The 14474-nt window shown below is 34.1% G+C and overlaps 2 protein-coding genes across 2 annotated transcripts; both read left to right on the top strand.

The window, feature by feature from the left end:
• Positions 1 to 3823: 3823 nt before the first annotated feature.
• LOC121990836 (putative pentatricopeptide repeat-containing protein At3g23330) lies at positions 3824 to 4486 on the top strand. The gene has a single exon (XM_042544898.1). It carries the CDS (start codon positions 3824 to 3826, stop codon positions 4484 to 4486), a length of 663 nt encoding a protein of 220 aa, XP_042400832.1.
• Positions 4487 to 11398: 6912 nt separating this feature from the next.
• Positions 11399 to 12520, top strand: LOC121990835 (protein FAR-RED IMPAIRED RESPONSE 1-like). The gene has a single exon (XM_042544897.1). The coding sequence runs from the start codon at positions 11399 to 11401 to the stop codon at positions 12518 to 12520; it is 1122 nt and encodes a 373-aa protein (XP_042400831.1).
• Positions 12521 to 14474: the final 1954 nt, after the last annotated feature.

Below are 14474 nucleotides of genomic sequence, written 5' to 3'. Positions count from 1 at the left end.
ATAATTATGTGAATAGATAAACCAACGAATTATAATTTTTTTTTTTTCAAAAATCTAAAGAAGCTTTTATTTAAAAAAATATCATATTTTTTAATTTAATGCAATAAAAAATATTATATATAGGTGGTTTTATATAAAAAATTATTTATTAACTTATTTTTTAAAAAATTAAAATAGTGATAGTAGCTATTTTGGCAAGTTTATTTAATTACTTTGGAGTTACTATAATACTATTAGAATAAAGTATATTAGAAAGTTGTTTTAATTTTTTAAAAGTAAAGAATTTTTTTGGAAGAATAAAAATTAAGCGGCCGTTTTGATATATATATATATATATATATATATATATATAAATATATAATTTAGAAAAATATATTTGCAAGATATTTTTGATAAAAATATTTGACGGCTAGAAAAGGGTTTGATGAACTATTAAATTTTAAAACTAAATGACCATAAATCATAAATGATTGGTGGATATAGAAAATAATTAAAAATATAAAAAATGATCTTACTAATGTGATGAAGTAGTAAAATACTAAAAGAACATAAAAAAAAATAAGTTTTGAATTCTAAATGAGACAATATTTTTAAAGTAAATTGTACTATGAATTTTATTAATAGATGGATTAGAAGGAAGATCATGGATTAATCAGGACACATGAATTATAAAAAAATAAAAGTGAAAATGAATAGCCAAAAATATTTTATCATTACATTTTAACGAATCTACATATATTTAAAAATAAAAAAAATAATTATTATGATAACTATAAAATTTTGAATCACATTTATTTTATCTTAATAATGATATATTAAGAAAGATTTTTTAAGGTGAAAATAAATGTCATACCAACAACATTAAAAATCCAAGTGACTTATCATTAATTAACAATTCTAACTGTAAATCATATTGCCACAAAAATCATAAATGTTATTTAATATGAAATTTAATTTATATATTATAAAACTAAGACCAATCCAATTGATTGTAACAAAAGATTATCTTCATTAGATATTTCTCATGGTCCGAATAATTTAAAAATCTGATTCAAAATAATTTTATTTCTTAATTATTTTTCCTTTAATTTTTTATTTTTATCTCAATACTTCATTTTTATCATGATATTAATATAAATAAAAATATCTTAAATTTTAAAATAAATTTCAATTTAACCTAAAAATCCACTAAATCATATATTTGGGTCAACCTGAACCCGACCTGACCTGACCTAACCCAACCTTACATAAAAATTTTTAACCCGAAAATACTTCAATCTGATCCTGATCTGAATCCAAAAATATCAATTTGAACTTGATTTTTTTTCAAATTAACTCGGATTAACCTTACCGATCAAATTTATTTTTGACACCCCTAATTATAATAAATATATTATCATCTAACTAACTGGATCGTGGGGACTAGACCAATTCAATTCATAAATCATAATTCCTATATAACCAACTTCAATCACGTAGCATTCATAATTGATTTGTAGATTGCAAATAAGAAGCTCAATCAAACAAATGATCTCATGGATTAGCAACTTAAATGCTCAAGCAACTCAATATATAGATAATAAATCTTTTGCCATCTGTCACATATAGTAGATTAATAATTTATTATTTAACAAACATATATAATTGTTGGAACATAGTAAATTAATAACTTATTATTAAACAAACATATATAATTGTTGGTAGATTGAAATACAAATTAAGAAGTTGTTTGATGTGACATTTATTATATTTTGGAGGACGACAGTCGAGTGTGGTCATGATAGGGCGACGATCCGACCAGGTTCGCCCGGAATGCGTCAGTCCCAATCAGTTGCTATCCCATTGATTTCAATGTTAGGATTGGACGATCACATATAATGGTTCAATAGAGATTTGTAATTTGCAAGTGTAATGCTCTTGCTCTTATTAACCAGGCTACAAAACGATTAGTCCATTGAAAATAAAAACATTCGAGCAATCTGTTGGACGTGTGCTTAGGCGTGTACAGTTACTATACACGTTGTCCAATGAATGACACACGTTACTGAAAGACTGGGCAATTGATGTTCACTCTTCTCACTATGAGAGTGTCTAAGCAAAGCAAATTAAAGGGAAAGGGTTCATTCATGGAAACAAGAGATTTAGTTCGTGGAATTATCAAGAAGCATTCGGTATTGTAAGGTTCTCACAGATAGTAAAAGGTGATTTCTTTCATCCAGCGTTTTTAATCTCTCTGAATTTTATCATAACAAGGTATGATTTATTATTTGTATAATAAATTTCTATTATAATTCCTTCAATGAATGATTTTAGGATATCAACTATTGATTATTATTTTTTCATCTCTAGTCTACTAACGATCTTGATTGCAATAATATTGAACAAAAATATTTTTTTAAGGAAGATGTTTTTTGGCGATGATAATAAAAAAAAAATTGCTCTTTTGATTATCTAAAAGATTTAAATAAACATTATCATTAATTAATATAATAGAAGCTTTTGCATATATATATATATATATATATAATCCGATTTAAATTATTTATTTACTTATTAAATTTAAATTTATTTACTAAAAATTTATCTTTGAGCTTTTAAACCGAGTTCAACTAATAATATTTGAGCTCAACTAATAATATTTTTATGTTTAGAAATTAAGTTGAACGTTTATCTAATATAAACTTTTTTTTTAATTTTTGATTTAGTATAAATAATTTTAATTTATAAATTACAATACTTTATATGTATTTGAATAAAAAATATAAAAAATTATAATTAAATTTTAGATACATTAACAAATAAATTTATATATAAATTATCCATACACTTTATCATAAATGTTAAAAAACAAATCTCACTAACCTTTAAATTTATTTATTAAATATAATTTTTTTTACTATTGAACAAATATAAATGAATTTTTGAAAATGAAATAGTAGATATCTATATATATATGTTGCGCGCCTGTAAAAGTGCGCGACTTGCCTTCCTGAACCTCCTGATCGGTCTCTGGACCGATCAGGAGGTTCAGGAAGGTAAGTCGCGCACTGGGCAGGCACGCAGCATATCAATCTTGTATATATATATATATATATATATATATATATATATAGAGGATTGATATGTTGCGCGCCTGCAAAGTGCGCGACTGTGCGCGACTTGCTCCTGATCGGTCTCTGGACCGATCAGGGAACCTCTTGATCGGTCTCTAGACCGATCAGGAGATTCAGGAAGATAAGTCGCGCATTGGGCAGGCGCACAGCATATCAATCTTTTTTATATATATATATATAATAATGATATGCGGTATAACTTTTCCTTACCCTCCTTACGCAACCGCCACTGTGGCAATCCACGTTTTTATTTTTTTGGTCATCTTTTTTTTTATTTTTTATTTTTTGCCATCTGTTTTTTAGTTTTTTTTTCCCAAGTAGCGTTTTCTCGTTTTCTTTCCTCTCTCGACGCTGTCGCCGTCGCCGTCGCCATCCTTCGACGCTACCTGCCGGGTGAGACCCAGTGACCCGGAGCCAGACACCGACCCTCACCGTTACTGGGACTACCCCAGCCGCCTGACACCCCTCTGCTCTCTCGACGTTGTCGAGCCGCCATCAGACGCCGACCCTCACCTCGAGTAGATCCCTCACCCATGGGAAGCTCATACAGGACGCTTGATGAGGTCCGGATTCGACGTCGATGCATATCTGTGGAAATGATTGCTTCGTCTGTATTCACAATGCGGTTGCTTGGAAGCCGCTCGATCGTTGTTCGAGGAAATGCCTCAGCGCGATGATGTCTCGTGGACGACCCTCATGTCAGCATATGCATGTACGGATCGCGCGGAAGAATTCTTGATATTGTTCTGCGAGATGGTGACGGATGGAGCTCGCCAAACGCTTTTGCTCTTGCCTCTCGTCTGAAATCTTATTCAGTTTGTGGAGACTTGGATTTCGGGCAGCAGTTGCACGGGGTTGTTAGACGAGGCCTGTCAGTTCTTTGTTTTGTGATCAAGAGTGGGTTGGAACAAGATGAGTTCTTATGTAGTAGTCCAGTGGATATGTACTCCAAATATGGTTTGTCTATGGAAGCTCATAAGGTCTTCATTAGAACTATTGATCCTGATATTGTTGTCTGGAGTGCGATTATATCATGCTTTACTCAGCTAGGATTGAACACTGGGGCAGTCGAATTGTTTAGAACTATGGAGAGCATAGGAGCCAAAGCAAATCATCGTACTCTTGCGAGTGTTGCAAGTGCTGCTTCTGAGTTAGGCGATCTAGCTCTATGTGCAAGTCTTCATGCATCCATTTTGAAAAATGGATTTGAAACAGGAATAGAAGTTGGCAATGCTATATTAAACATGTACACGAAGAATGTGGCTGTAGGAGATGGGTGTGTGATGTTTGACACTATGTTGTACCACGACACTGTATCCTGGAATTGCCTTCCTCTGGATTTCACAATGGAAATGCCTGTGATAAAGGGCTAAGAATCTTCAGACACATGCTAACAAAGAATATCGTTCCTTACAGTTATACATACATCAGTATGTTAAGATCCTGCACTAGCCTGAGACATAGCAGTTGTGGATCCCAAGTTCATGCTCATATTTTGAAGAATGATCTAGCTGGTGATTCTTTCATTCTATGGTTGACATGTACACAAGTAGTGGTAACCTAGAAAATGCTATCTGATCTTTAGTAGATTGATTGAAAAAGATGTATTTTCTGGTAACTTGGATCAACAAACTCGACAGAGTCCCTCAAGACCTTTAGAAGCATGACAAGTTATCTAAAACTTCAACAAAAAAATAACATGAAAGAGCACGATACATCATCTATAGAAGAAAATGTTTAATCCAAATATGTAAACCGCAGTATTCATGAGTCGCTTTTTAGTATATTTGAGTGACAAATCTAGGCACCAAATATGTTTGCAAAGGAATTTCATATTACAACTGAAAGTGAAGTTGATGCAATCGTCAACCCAGATGCAAATCTTGATTCCTGTGAAATGAAAGAAAATGACAGTTAAGAAGGAGCATGAAACACTAGTTTTATAAAAGGAATCATGTTATATAACAAGTAGAGTTCAAAACTTGGAGATTTCACATAAAAGGGCAGAAAAACACTAGGTGAAAGTAATTTTGAAAAATGTAATAATCCAAGCACTTTCTTGATACAGAATAAAAGCAACTCAAATGTCAAGCATAAGCAACTATGTAGTTTAACAAGCATAAGTAGAATTGTAGGATAAATTACTTACAGGGTGGTTTGTTATTGTTTTTAAAAACCTTCATTCATCCTAGCGCATATTGTTAGAACCTGCAATAATAACGGCAATTATTAACTTCAATTTCTCAATCAATCAACTACTATAATTTAATAAAACTTTGATAGTACCATCGATATCTGCCAATTCTTCTTCATATGTATCGTTATCGCTATTATGATGATTTCCTATAGTTGATCTGGCAAGACATATCATCATATTTATAAATTGTATTAGAGAATTTCTTTGCAAATAAAATTATCATACAAATATAAAATTAATCGACACATACCCTTGCTGCAAAATTGGACAGTTGCGCTTGTCATGTGACACACCTCGATGCCCGCATCCACGACATAGCCGGGACTTTGAGGTTGACTTCTCCTTTGATGATTTCAATCTCTTCCCACATCCCTTTGTTCTTACTAAAGGTGGATCAATAATAACAAGAGTCTCATCCATGGATTTATTCCTTTGACTTCTATTGTCGCATGTTTTTTTACTAATGTTTATCTCTTGAATTTTGCTGTGGATAAAATCAAATTGTTCATCCAAAAAGTTTGTCCCCTCATCAATCAAAGATGCATCATCAATTAATATCGAAACTTTATTGGATAACTTCGAGTGTCTTGACATTAAAATCCTTTCTGGAGCATTGATGAAATTTTGCTCTCCTAATGAATATATTGCTCCAACCTTTGCATCTTGTGTCCATCGTTTGAGTATATACTTATCAGGTAGATGAAACACTTGGTTGATATGAAAAAAAGCTAACATGTGCCTGCATGGAATGCCATCAAACTCAAATTTTCTACAGCTACAAGATATGTAGTCCCTCTGTTTGTCATGCGTGAGGACCCTTGGTTTGGAGGAATAACAATTTTGAAAATTCATCACATGGTAAACCACTGACTCAACTCCTATAGATTCTTGTTGGACATAATAACCATGATTTCAGTCATTTCACTTTGAAACTCCATCCATTTATTTTTCGTGTACTTCTTAACCATTTGAGTTTCCATTGGCCAGTTTGTCTTAATTCTGGGATGCTCATTCATATCAATATGGTCAGCAACTAACTCATTGTGTCTTTGATGTCTCAGTGCCCTATTGAAACGAGTGATAAAATCCATCAATGAATTCTTATTTGAGACATATGTCTTGAAAAATGCATGTGAGCCTTCAGATCTCTGACTACTTGACATTCCAGCGCAAAATACATGGCTAAAATATGTTGGCACCCACTTGTGTCGTAATTCATACATCAATGACAACCAATCATTTTTCTCTAAGTTAGCACATTTGATAACTTCTTTCCATGAATTCTCAAATTCATCAGGTGTTGTAGAATTTCCAATGACATTTTTGATACTTTGATAGTAGTTACGAAAAGTCAAAGGGTGTAATTTATCTGAGAATTTATTCAGTATATGCCACAAACAATATCGATGCATTGTTTGAGGGAAACCTTGGGCAATGACTTTCGTCATAGCAGGATCCTGATCAGTGATGATCACATTTGGTGCACCTTTAGACATTGCTTCTATGAACTTGTTAAGCAGCCAAACAAAAGACTCAGTTTTCTCATCACTTATAAAGCCGCAACCAAAAACAATTGTTTGATGATGATGGTTAACTCCTACAAATGGTGCAAAAATCAACCTATATTTGTTGGTGTTATATGTCATATCAAATACAACTACATCACCAAATACATTGTACGCCGTCCTTGATACATGATCTGCCCAAAAACACCTGCTAAATCTATTAACTGAATCAGTCTCATATTCAAAGAAAAAAGTTGGATTCTTCTCTTTCTCATATGTAAATAACTCAATTAGTGTTTCAGCATCGATACCCTTTTGTTCATCCCTTAGTTCTTTCTTAAAATTTCTAATATCTCTTTCTGTGCAACCCACCCTCTCAGGACCTCCATACTCTATCTCTAATAATCGCATTTGTTGACAAGTTGGCACATTGGCCTCTGAAAATTGTTGAGTCAATGCTTTCTTTGCTACCGAAACATTACGATGTGAGCGTAGCAAATGTATCTTTGAAGGAGTCGAGAGTGGATGATTATGACTTTCCATGATGTTTTTGACAACCCAATTAGATCCAGTTTGTTCCTTGACAAGTGAAATCTTTGACTGACAACCAGTTCTAACTTCGCCACGTGCTCTTTTTCTTGTCTGTTGATCACCTTTTGCATGATTATTCCACCGCATTTGATCTATATGCCCTTCTTTGAAACATACAAATTGTTTCCAAACAACATTTGTCATCTTATTTTTCTTGCTATTGTTTAGCCTAGCACTAAATCCGGCTTCTCGTGCATATTGGTTATAGAATGAAAATACCTCCTCTAGTGATGAGAATTTCATTCCAATTTTTGGCTTTCGATCATCTGCAACTTGGGGAATATATATTTGAGTCTCACCGTCATTTTCTTCCATTACTGGGAATGTCAGATGAAGTGAAGCTCTCTGCATATAACAGTATAGCCACAAAAAGCATACTAAATCAAATAGACATAAAATAATATTCTCATATGGTAGTAATGTGACATCAAAATGTATCGTTTTAGTACTAAAGCATGATCTCTGAAAAAGTGAGAAGTGGTGGTAATTTTAGTACCTGCACTAGACTCTTGTGAAAAATAATATAAAAAAAAGACTATGATTGGATTGAACTAGTCAGACCATATATCAACATTTTACTAAGATTTTATCTCATGAAGCATTTTACTAATCAGATAGAGATATAAGAAATCACCTTATATATCAACAACTAAGATTATATCTCATGAAGTATTATACTAGAAATCACCTTCATTTTACTGTTCACAAAATGATTTTTTTTGTAAGATAAATTTTTTTGGACAGTTGATTTGCCAAGAAAATATGGAACTATAGAAGAAACTAAACTTTATTCTATTTCACTCGTGTGCATTTGCACACAGTATTTACAAACTTTGCATAAGGATGATTGCTTCAATTTTAGGTTTATGAAACAAAGGAAGGGGATATCATCGATAGAGGCTTCAGTTTTAATGTCACCGACAAAGAATTTATGTGCATTCTCCTCCAACTAAGCCAACCACGAATTGATGGTACACAAATGGATGAAATTATTGCTAACAAAGAGGATGGTGTTTCACACCTTTGATGAGGTAGGCAAACTTCAAGTTCACCATAGATGAGATTATGGTCATCTGAATGGTACAAATTACAGAACCCCAAAAATGGTTGAAATATTTCATGATTTATATTGTATGAAACATAAATAATCTGTTGTCTCTAGGAAAATATGAGCAAAGAAACAAAATAGTTATAATTGATTTATTGTTCATTCTAGTAAACAGTGTCAATCATTAGTATAAGTTAGTAATACCTCAAAACACAAACAATAGCCCCTGTTACGTTACAAAATTCTCTACAAAATTCATCATATTGTTGTTATTCTTGGTCCATTCCAATTTCCATGAGCATGTTTCGTAAGATTAAAATAAAGTGTACATATAAATATATAGGTTACAATAAAGTGTTCATTCCAATTTCCAATTTCCATGAGAAAGCTTTTCGTCGTACCTTAATTTGAAAGATTTCACAGGATAGAGTTGGACGGCGTCTTAAGGAAATCCTAGTATGCTAGTTGCTCCAGGACGGCGGCAGCAACGAAAAAGGATGACGTTGAGAGGAAAACCTAGTTTGCGGAGAGGGGCGTCTAGCGGCTGGGGTCCCAGTAACGGTGAGGGTCAGTGTCTGGCTCCGGGTCTCACTCGGGTCTCACTCGGCAGGCAATGACGAAGGCGGCGAGAGGCGTCTAGCGGGTGGGTCGGCGTCTGGCACTGAGTCGCTTCTGGGAAAAAAACTAAAAAACAGATGGCAAAAAATAAAAAAAAAAGATGACCAAAAAAATAAAAACATGGATTGCCACAGTAGCGGTTGCGTAAGGAGCGTAAGAAAAAGTTATACAGTATATCATTATTGTATATATATATATATATATATATATATATATATATATATATATATATATATATATTTATATATTTTGTATATATATATATAGAGTAATGATGCTCACAGCGACTTCTCTCAGCGAATTCACAGCGCGACTTATGTGGCAGCTGATGTGGCCAAGTCCAAATCAGATTAAAAATCGCAGACTTGGCTCTACTCCTCCTCCTCCTCCGTTTTTGCGTTTCTTCCTCGCGTCAAGACCTAGGGCACGCGACTCCCTCCACCGGCGGCGGTTTTTCGCGACCTCTCCTCCTCCGTGTCCTAACGAGTAATACTCCTCCTCCTCCTCCTCCGTTTTTTCGCGACCTCTCCTCTGTGCCCTACCTCTACTCCTCCTCCTCCTCCTCCTCCCTTTTTTCTCCTCCATCAGCGATCGTGCCCTAACTCTACTCTTCCTCCTCCTCCTCCGTTTTGTCGCGAACTCTACGCCTCCTCCTCCTCCTCTGTTTTTTCGCGACCCCTCCTTCCCTTCCCCTAACTCTACTCCTCAACATCCTCCTCCTCCTGTGCTTTAACGCGACCCCTCCTCCTCGTGCCCTAACTCTACTCCTCAACATCCTCCTCCTCCTGTGCTTTAACGCGACCCCTCCTCCCCTGCCCTAACTCAGTTTTGTGGTGGTGTGTGAAATCAGCCGTTTGAGAAGGACCCCAGAGAGTACACCAAGAAGGAGGTCGATATCGAGTACGGACAGACTTGGCACTACATTGACGGTCGCAATTTCGGTAACCCACTTTTTTCTTTTCATCTCTGCACTTCACCGATCCTCATGTTGATAGGAAATGAAACAACCTCAATGTTCATGCTCATATGTGGGATTTTTTTTTTTGAATTTTGTTTCTGATTCTAATCAATCAAGGCATGTTGCTATTATTACTTTTCGGCAAGTATTTCTTTCTTCGCCTTAAAGCCCTTGACTTATTGTTGTTTGTAAATTAGTTGTATGCATTCAATTAGTCTATTATTTGCAAATTATATGAATCGGGTGAAGAATGATATGGTCATTTAGGTCTGTATACTTTTTTTTAGCTTTGTTTTGTTTTAGAGAGACTTTGTTTCATGTTTTTTTATTATGTCTCTGTTTTCTATTTAATTTTGGCCATGTAATTTTTTTAAAAATAAATGTAGGTGAAGAAAGTGTCATGGAAGCAGAAAAAATTGATTTAATTGAGATAAAGGATAACAATGACCCTACGGACCAAGACTCATCTCCATCTAGTGTAAATGAAGTCAAGATTCCTGAGATTGGAATGACATTTTCATGTGAAGAAGAAGTTCGTACTTTTATAATTCTTATGCTCAGAATGTTGGTTTCGGTATTTGCAAATTAGGTGGTAGAAATGGAGATGATGGAAAGCAAAAATATTTCTCTATTGGATGTGCCAAAAATGGTGGGAAAGTATCTCAAGCAAAAAATATTTTATACCCTCGACCTTCTACTAAGACGAATTGAAAAGCTAAGATTAATGTTGCTATTCGAAATGATAGGAACTTTGTGATAACTAGTCTATGTCTTGAACATAATCATATCTTGAGCCCTGGAAAGTCACGACATTTTAGATGTAATAAAGTATTGGATTCAGCTATAAAGAGAAAATTAGAGCTAAATGATCAAGCTGGAATAACTTTAAGCAAAAGTTTTCAATCATTTGTAGTTGAGGCTGGAGGCTATGAGAATTTGACATTTGATGAGAGAAAGTGTAGGAATTATATTTCAGAAGCTAGAAGGCTGAGGTTAGGAGATGGAGATGCTGAAGCTTTGAGTAATTATTTTTGTCGTATGCAAAGTAGGAACTCAAACTTTTTTTATGTGCTTGATTTAGATGGGGAATCTCGAATAAAAAATATTTTTTGGGCAGATGCAAGATGTAGAGCTGCGTATGAGTACTTTACTGATGTTGTGACTTTTGATACAACCTATTTGACTAATAGTTATGACATGCCATTTGCTCCATTTGTTGGGGTGAATCATCATGGTCAATCTATTTTGCTGGGATGTGGATTATTATCAAGCGAAGACTCAGCAACTTTTATATGGTTGTTCAAATCTTAGTTGACATGTATGCTCGGACATGCTCCAAAGGCTATAATCACAGACCAATGTCGTGCCATGACAATTGCAATTGAAGAGGTATTTCCGAATTCGCATCATCGTCTGTGTCTTTGGCATATCATGAAAAAAATTCCAGCAAAATTTGGTGGTCATGCTCAATACAAAATGATAAAGAAACAATTGAAGAACATTGTCTATAACTCACTTACAATTGATGAGTGTGATGAGAATTGGTTGAAAATGATTGAGGAGTTTAATTTGGAAAATAATGATTGGTTGAAATCTTTGCATGAAGAACGACATAGATGGATACCTGTATACGTTAAAGATAACTTTTGGGCAGGTATGTCCACATCTCAAAGAAGTGAAAGTATGAATGCATTTTTTGATGACTACGTCCATTCTAAAACATCTTTGAAGCAATTTGTGGAGCAATATGATAATGCTTTGAAGAAGAAGATTGAGAATGAAAAACATTTGGATTTTGTTTCTTTTAATTCTACCATGCCACTTATTCTTGGTTATCCTATTGAAAGACAATTTCAAAATGCATACACTAACAACTTATTTAAGTTGTTCCAAGATGAAATAAGAGGATTGATGTTTTGCGATGCCTCATTATTGAAGGAAGAAGGGACAACTTTAATATTTGAAGTAGTAGAAACTATTTTGGGAAAAAATGGAGAACCCGTAAGGGAAGTTTCCTTTAGGGTACATTATATGGAGTTAGATTGCAAATTGAAATGTATGTGCCGTCTATTTGAGTTTCAGGGAATTTTATGTAGGCATGTGATCAAAGTGTTGATAAGAATGAAGGTGACAGAGGTTCCTATGAATTATATTATGGACCGATGGCGCAAAGATTTTAAGCGTGGGTATCAAAGTATCAGTAACATCTATGATGATTTTGTTTGTGATGGAGAAAGACATCGATATAATATTCTCACTCCATTGATACAAGAGATTCAACAACTTGGTGCAAAAAATGATGACAATTGTTCTATGTTGGTGGAAATCTTGAAAGACACGAAGGAAAAACTAATTGTTAATGGTCTTGAGCATTCAAGGGTTGAACAACTGCAAGGAGTATCTACATATGATTCAAAAGCAATACACTCTCCATTAAAAGTAAGATCTCGAGGTCGTCCACCCACAAAGAGGAAACAATCTAAAGATTGAACAAATTGTGAAGAAATCAGTTGCAAAGGCCCGAAAAGAAGGTAAGTGATACATATAATAGATATCTAAAATAATTGTCCAGTATTATTGTTTTGTTCAAGTAGATTCATGTGAAAGCTAACAGTTTAAATATTTTTTCTAATCTATCTTGCAGCAATAAAGATTGGAAAGTCGATGGTGGAAGACCCATGGAAAAGTGCAGGCAAGGACTAGTAGGTGAATGAGCATACTATCCTTTAGCTTATCTGTACAAAAATGTGTTTATGTTTCAAGTGTTTTGGATCCTAATTATAAAAACAATTGCTAAAATAAGTGACTATTGACTTCTTTGACTTATATATCAGAAAGATGTTCTCAAAACTGTGGTCACTTATAATAAACACATTTCTTGTATTGGACTTTGGAGGCGATTAATATTAGGTGCTATTACAAGGTATCATTTTTTGCTGCAAAGTTATTATTGTCATATGTCATTCACTTATCCTTAGTTTTGTTTATGGTATAACAGGCTTCTTTTTGGAGCAGAAGATCCCCCTATCGCCGGCATGGTGTTGGATAATGTCTTCTCAAATTTATTTGATCTTATGATGCTTGTGGATGTTTACAAAATTTGTGTCATGTAAATTCATGGAGAAAATATTCTCTCATCGAGTTGTTCTAGAAGATAGTTATGTAGATGTTTTGGAATAGTAGCATGTTATGTAGATGTTTTGGAATAGTAGCATATTTATGTAGATGTTTTGGAATAGTAGCATATTTTGGAATAGTAGCAGCCGGGAGAAGAATTACTTCCAGAAACAGGTTTATAATCATAGTCTGTTTGCTACAAATTCAGTAAACAAAGTGGCTGCTAAATGTGCAGTGTTTCTTATAGTTTTTTTCTGTACTTTCTTGTTTGATGCTTTCTGTTTTGCAGGTCCCACTGGGGAAGTTGAATCCACCCAACTAGTTGCTAGCGAGGACATAGTTTCCAAACTTGCTGCTATCGGCTTCAAGTACCTCCATTGTCAAAAGGCTGCCATAAACACTGCTAATGCTGGAGTTGAGGAAGCAATGATATGGTTACTTTCTCACATGGGTGATCCAGGTTTATGTCTACTCTTTGAACTTTTTTTTAAGCAATCATCTTGTCTAAGCATATGTAATGAAGTTGATCTTTTGATCTATAGAGCATCTAGATGATATATGGAAAGATAATTCAATTGGTATGATTTTCAACATTTCAATGCAGATATAGATGAGCCTATTTCACATAACTCTCATGCAATGGATCTTCAATCTCTTGATGAGACAAGTGTTGAAACTTTTTTTCATTTGGCTTCCATGAAGAGGTTGCTAGAAAGGCATTAAAGGCATCTGTAAGATTTTAAACTTGAAATCTTTTTAGAGTTGTTACTCTTTTCTGATACTGTTCTTATTTGACTGTAATTTGATTTACAATTTCCAAATTTACTGTTATGCTTGCTTATATAGTTGTTTTACAAGCTCCAACTTGTCCATTCCCATAGGGAGGGAACATAGAGAAAGCTACAGATTGGATATTTAGTCATCCTGAGGCCTCAAGCTCAATGGATACAGATGCAACCTCAAACGGCGTGCAGGATAGTGATCTTGGAGTACCAGATGGAAGTGGATAACGATAAAACTAATATTTATTGGCAATTGTAGGATTCTTATCAAGCAACTTCTGTTAAGGCAATGCTTTTGCATGATTATTTCGTTGAAATCCTACTGTTGCCTTAGTTCATTACGTTCATGGTTTAAATGGGAAAAAGTACTGGTTAGCATCTTGCGCTTATGATCAATGTTAGTTAATATTTGATGATAAGACCTTTCTATTCTGCGTGATGTTAAAATAGAAAGATTTGCTTATTCTCAAGATACCAGTTATATTATCATTGAAAAATTGTCAATAACTACACGGTGGAACTAAAGAGATGGATTTGGCTTGTGA

Source organism: Zingiber officinale, chromosome 6B (genome assembly GCF_018446385.1).
Source record: "Zingiber officinale cultivar Zhangliang chromosome 6B, Zo_v1.1, whole genome shotgun sequence".
NCBI lineage: Eukaryota > Viridiplantae > Streptophyta > Magnoliopsida > Zingiberales > Zingiberaceae > Zingiber > Zingiber officinale.
This window is presented reverse-complemented; position numbering and strand designations above follow the sequence as displayed.

What these genes read in the sequence shown, in the direction of transcription:
- LOC121990836 (XM_042544898.1), top strand. Translation starts at nt 3,824, where the DNA reads ATGTACGGATCGCGCGGAAGAATTCTTGATATTGTTCTGCGAGATGGT.
- LOC121990835 (XM_042544897.1), top strand. Translation starts at nt 11,399, where the DNA reads ATGACAATTGCAATTGAAGAGGTATTTCCGAATTCGCATCATCGTCTG.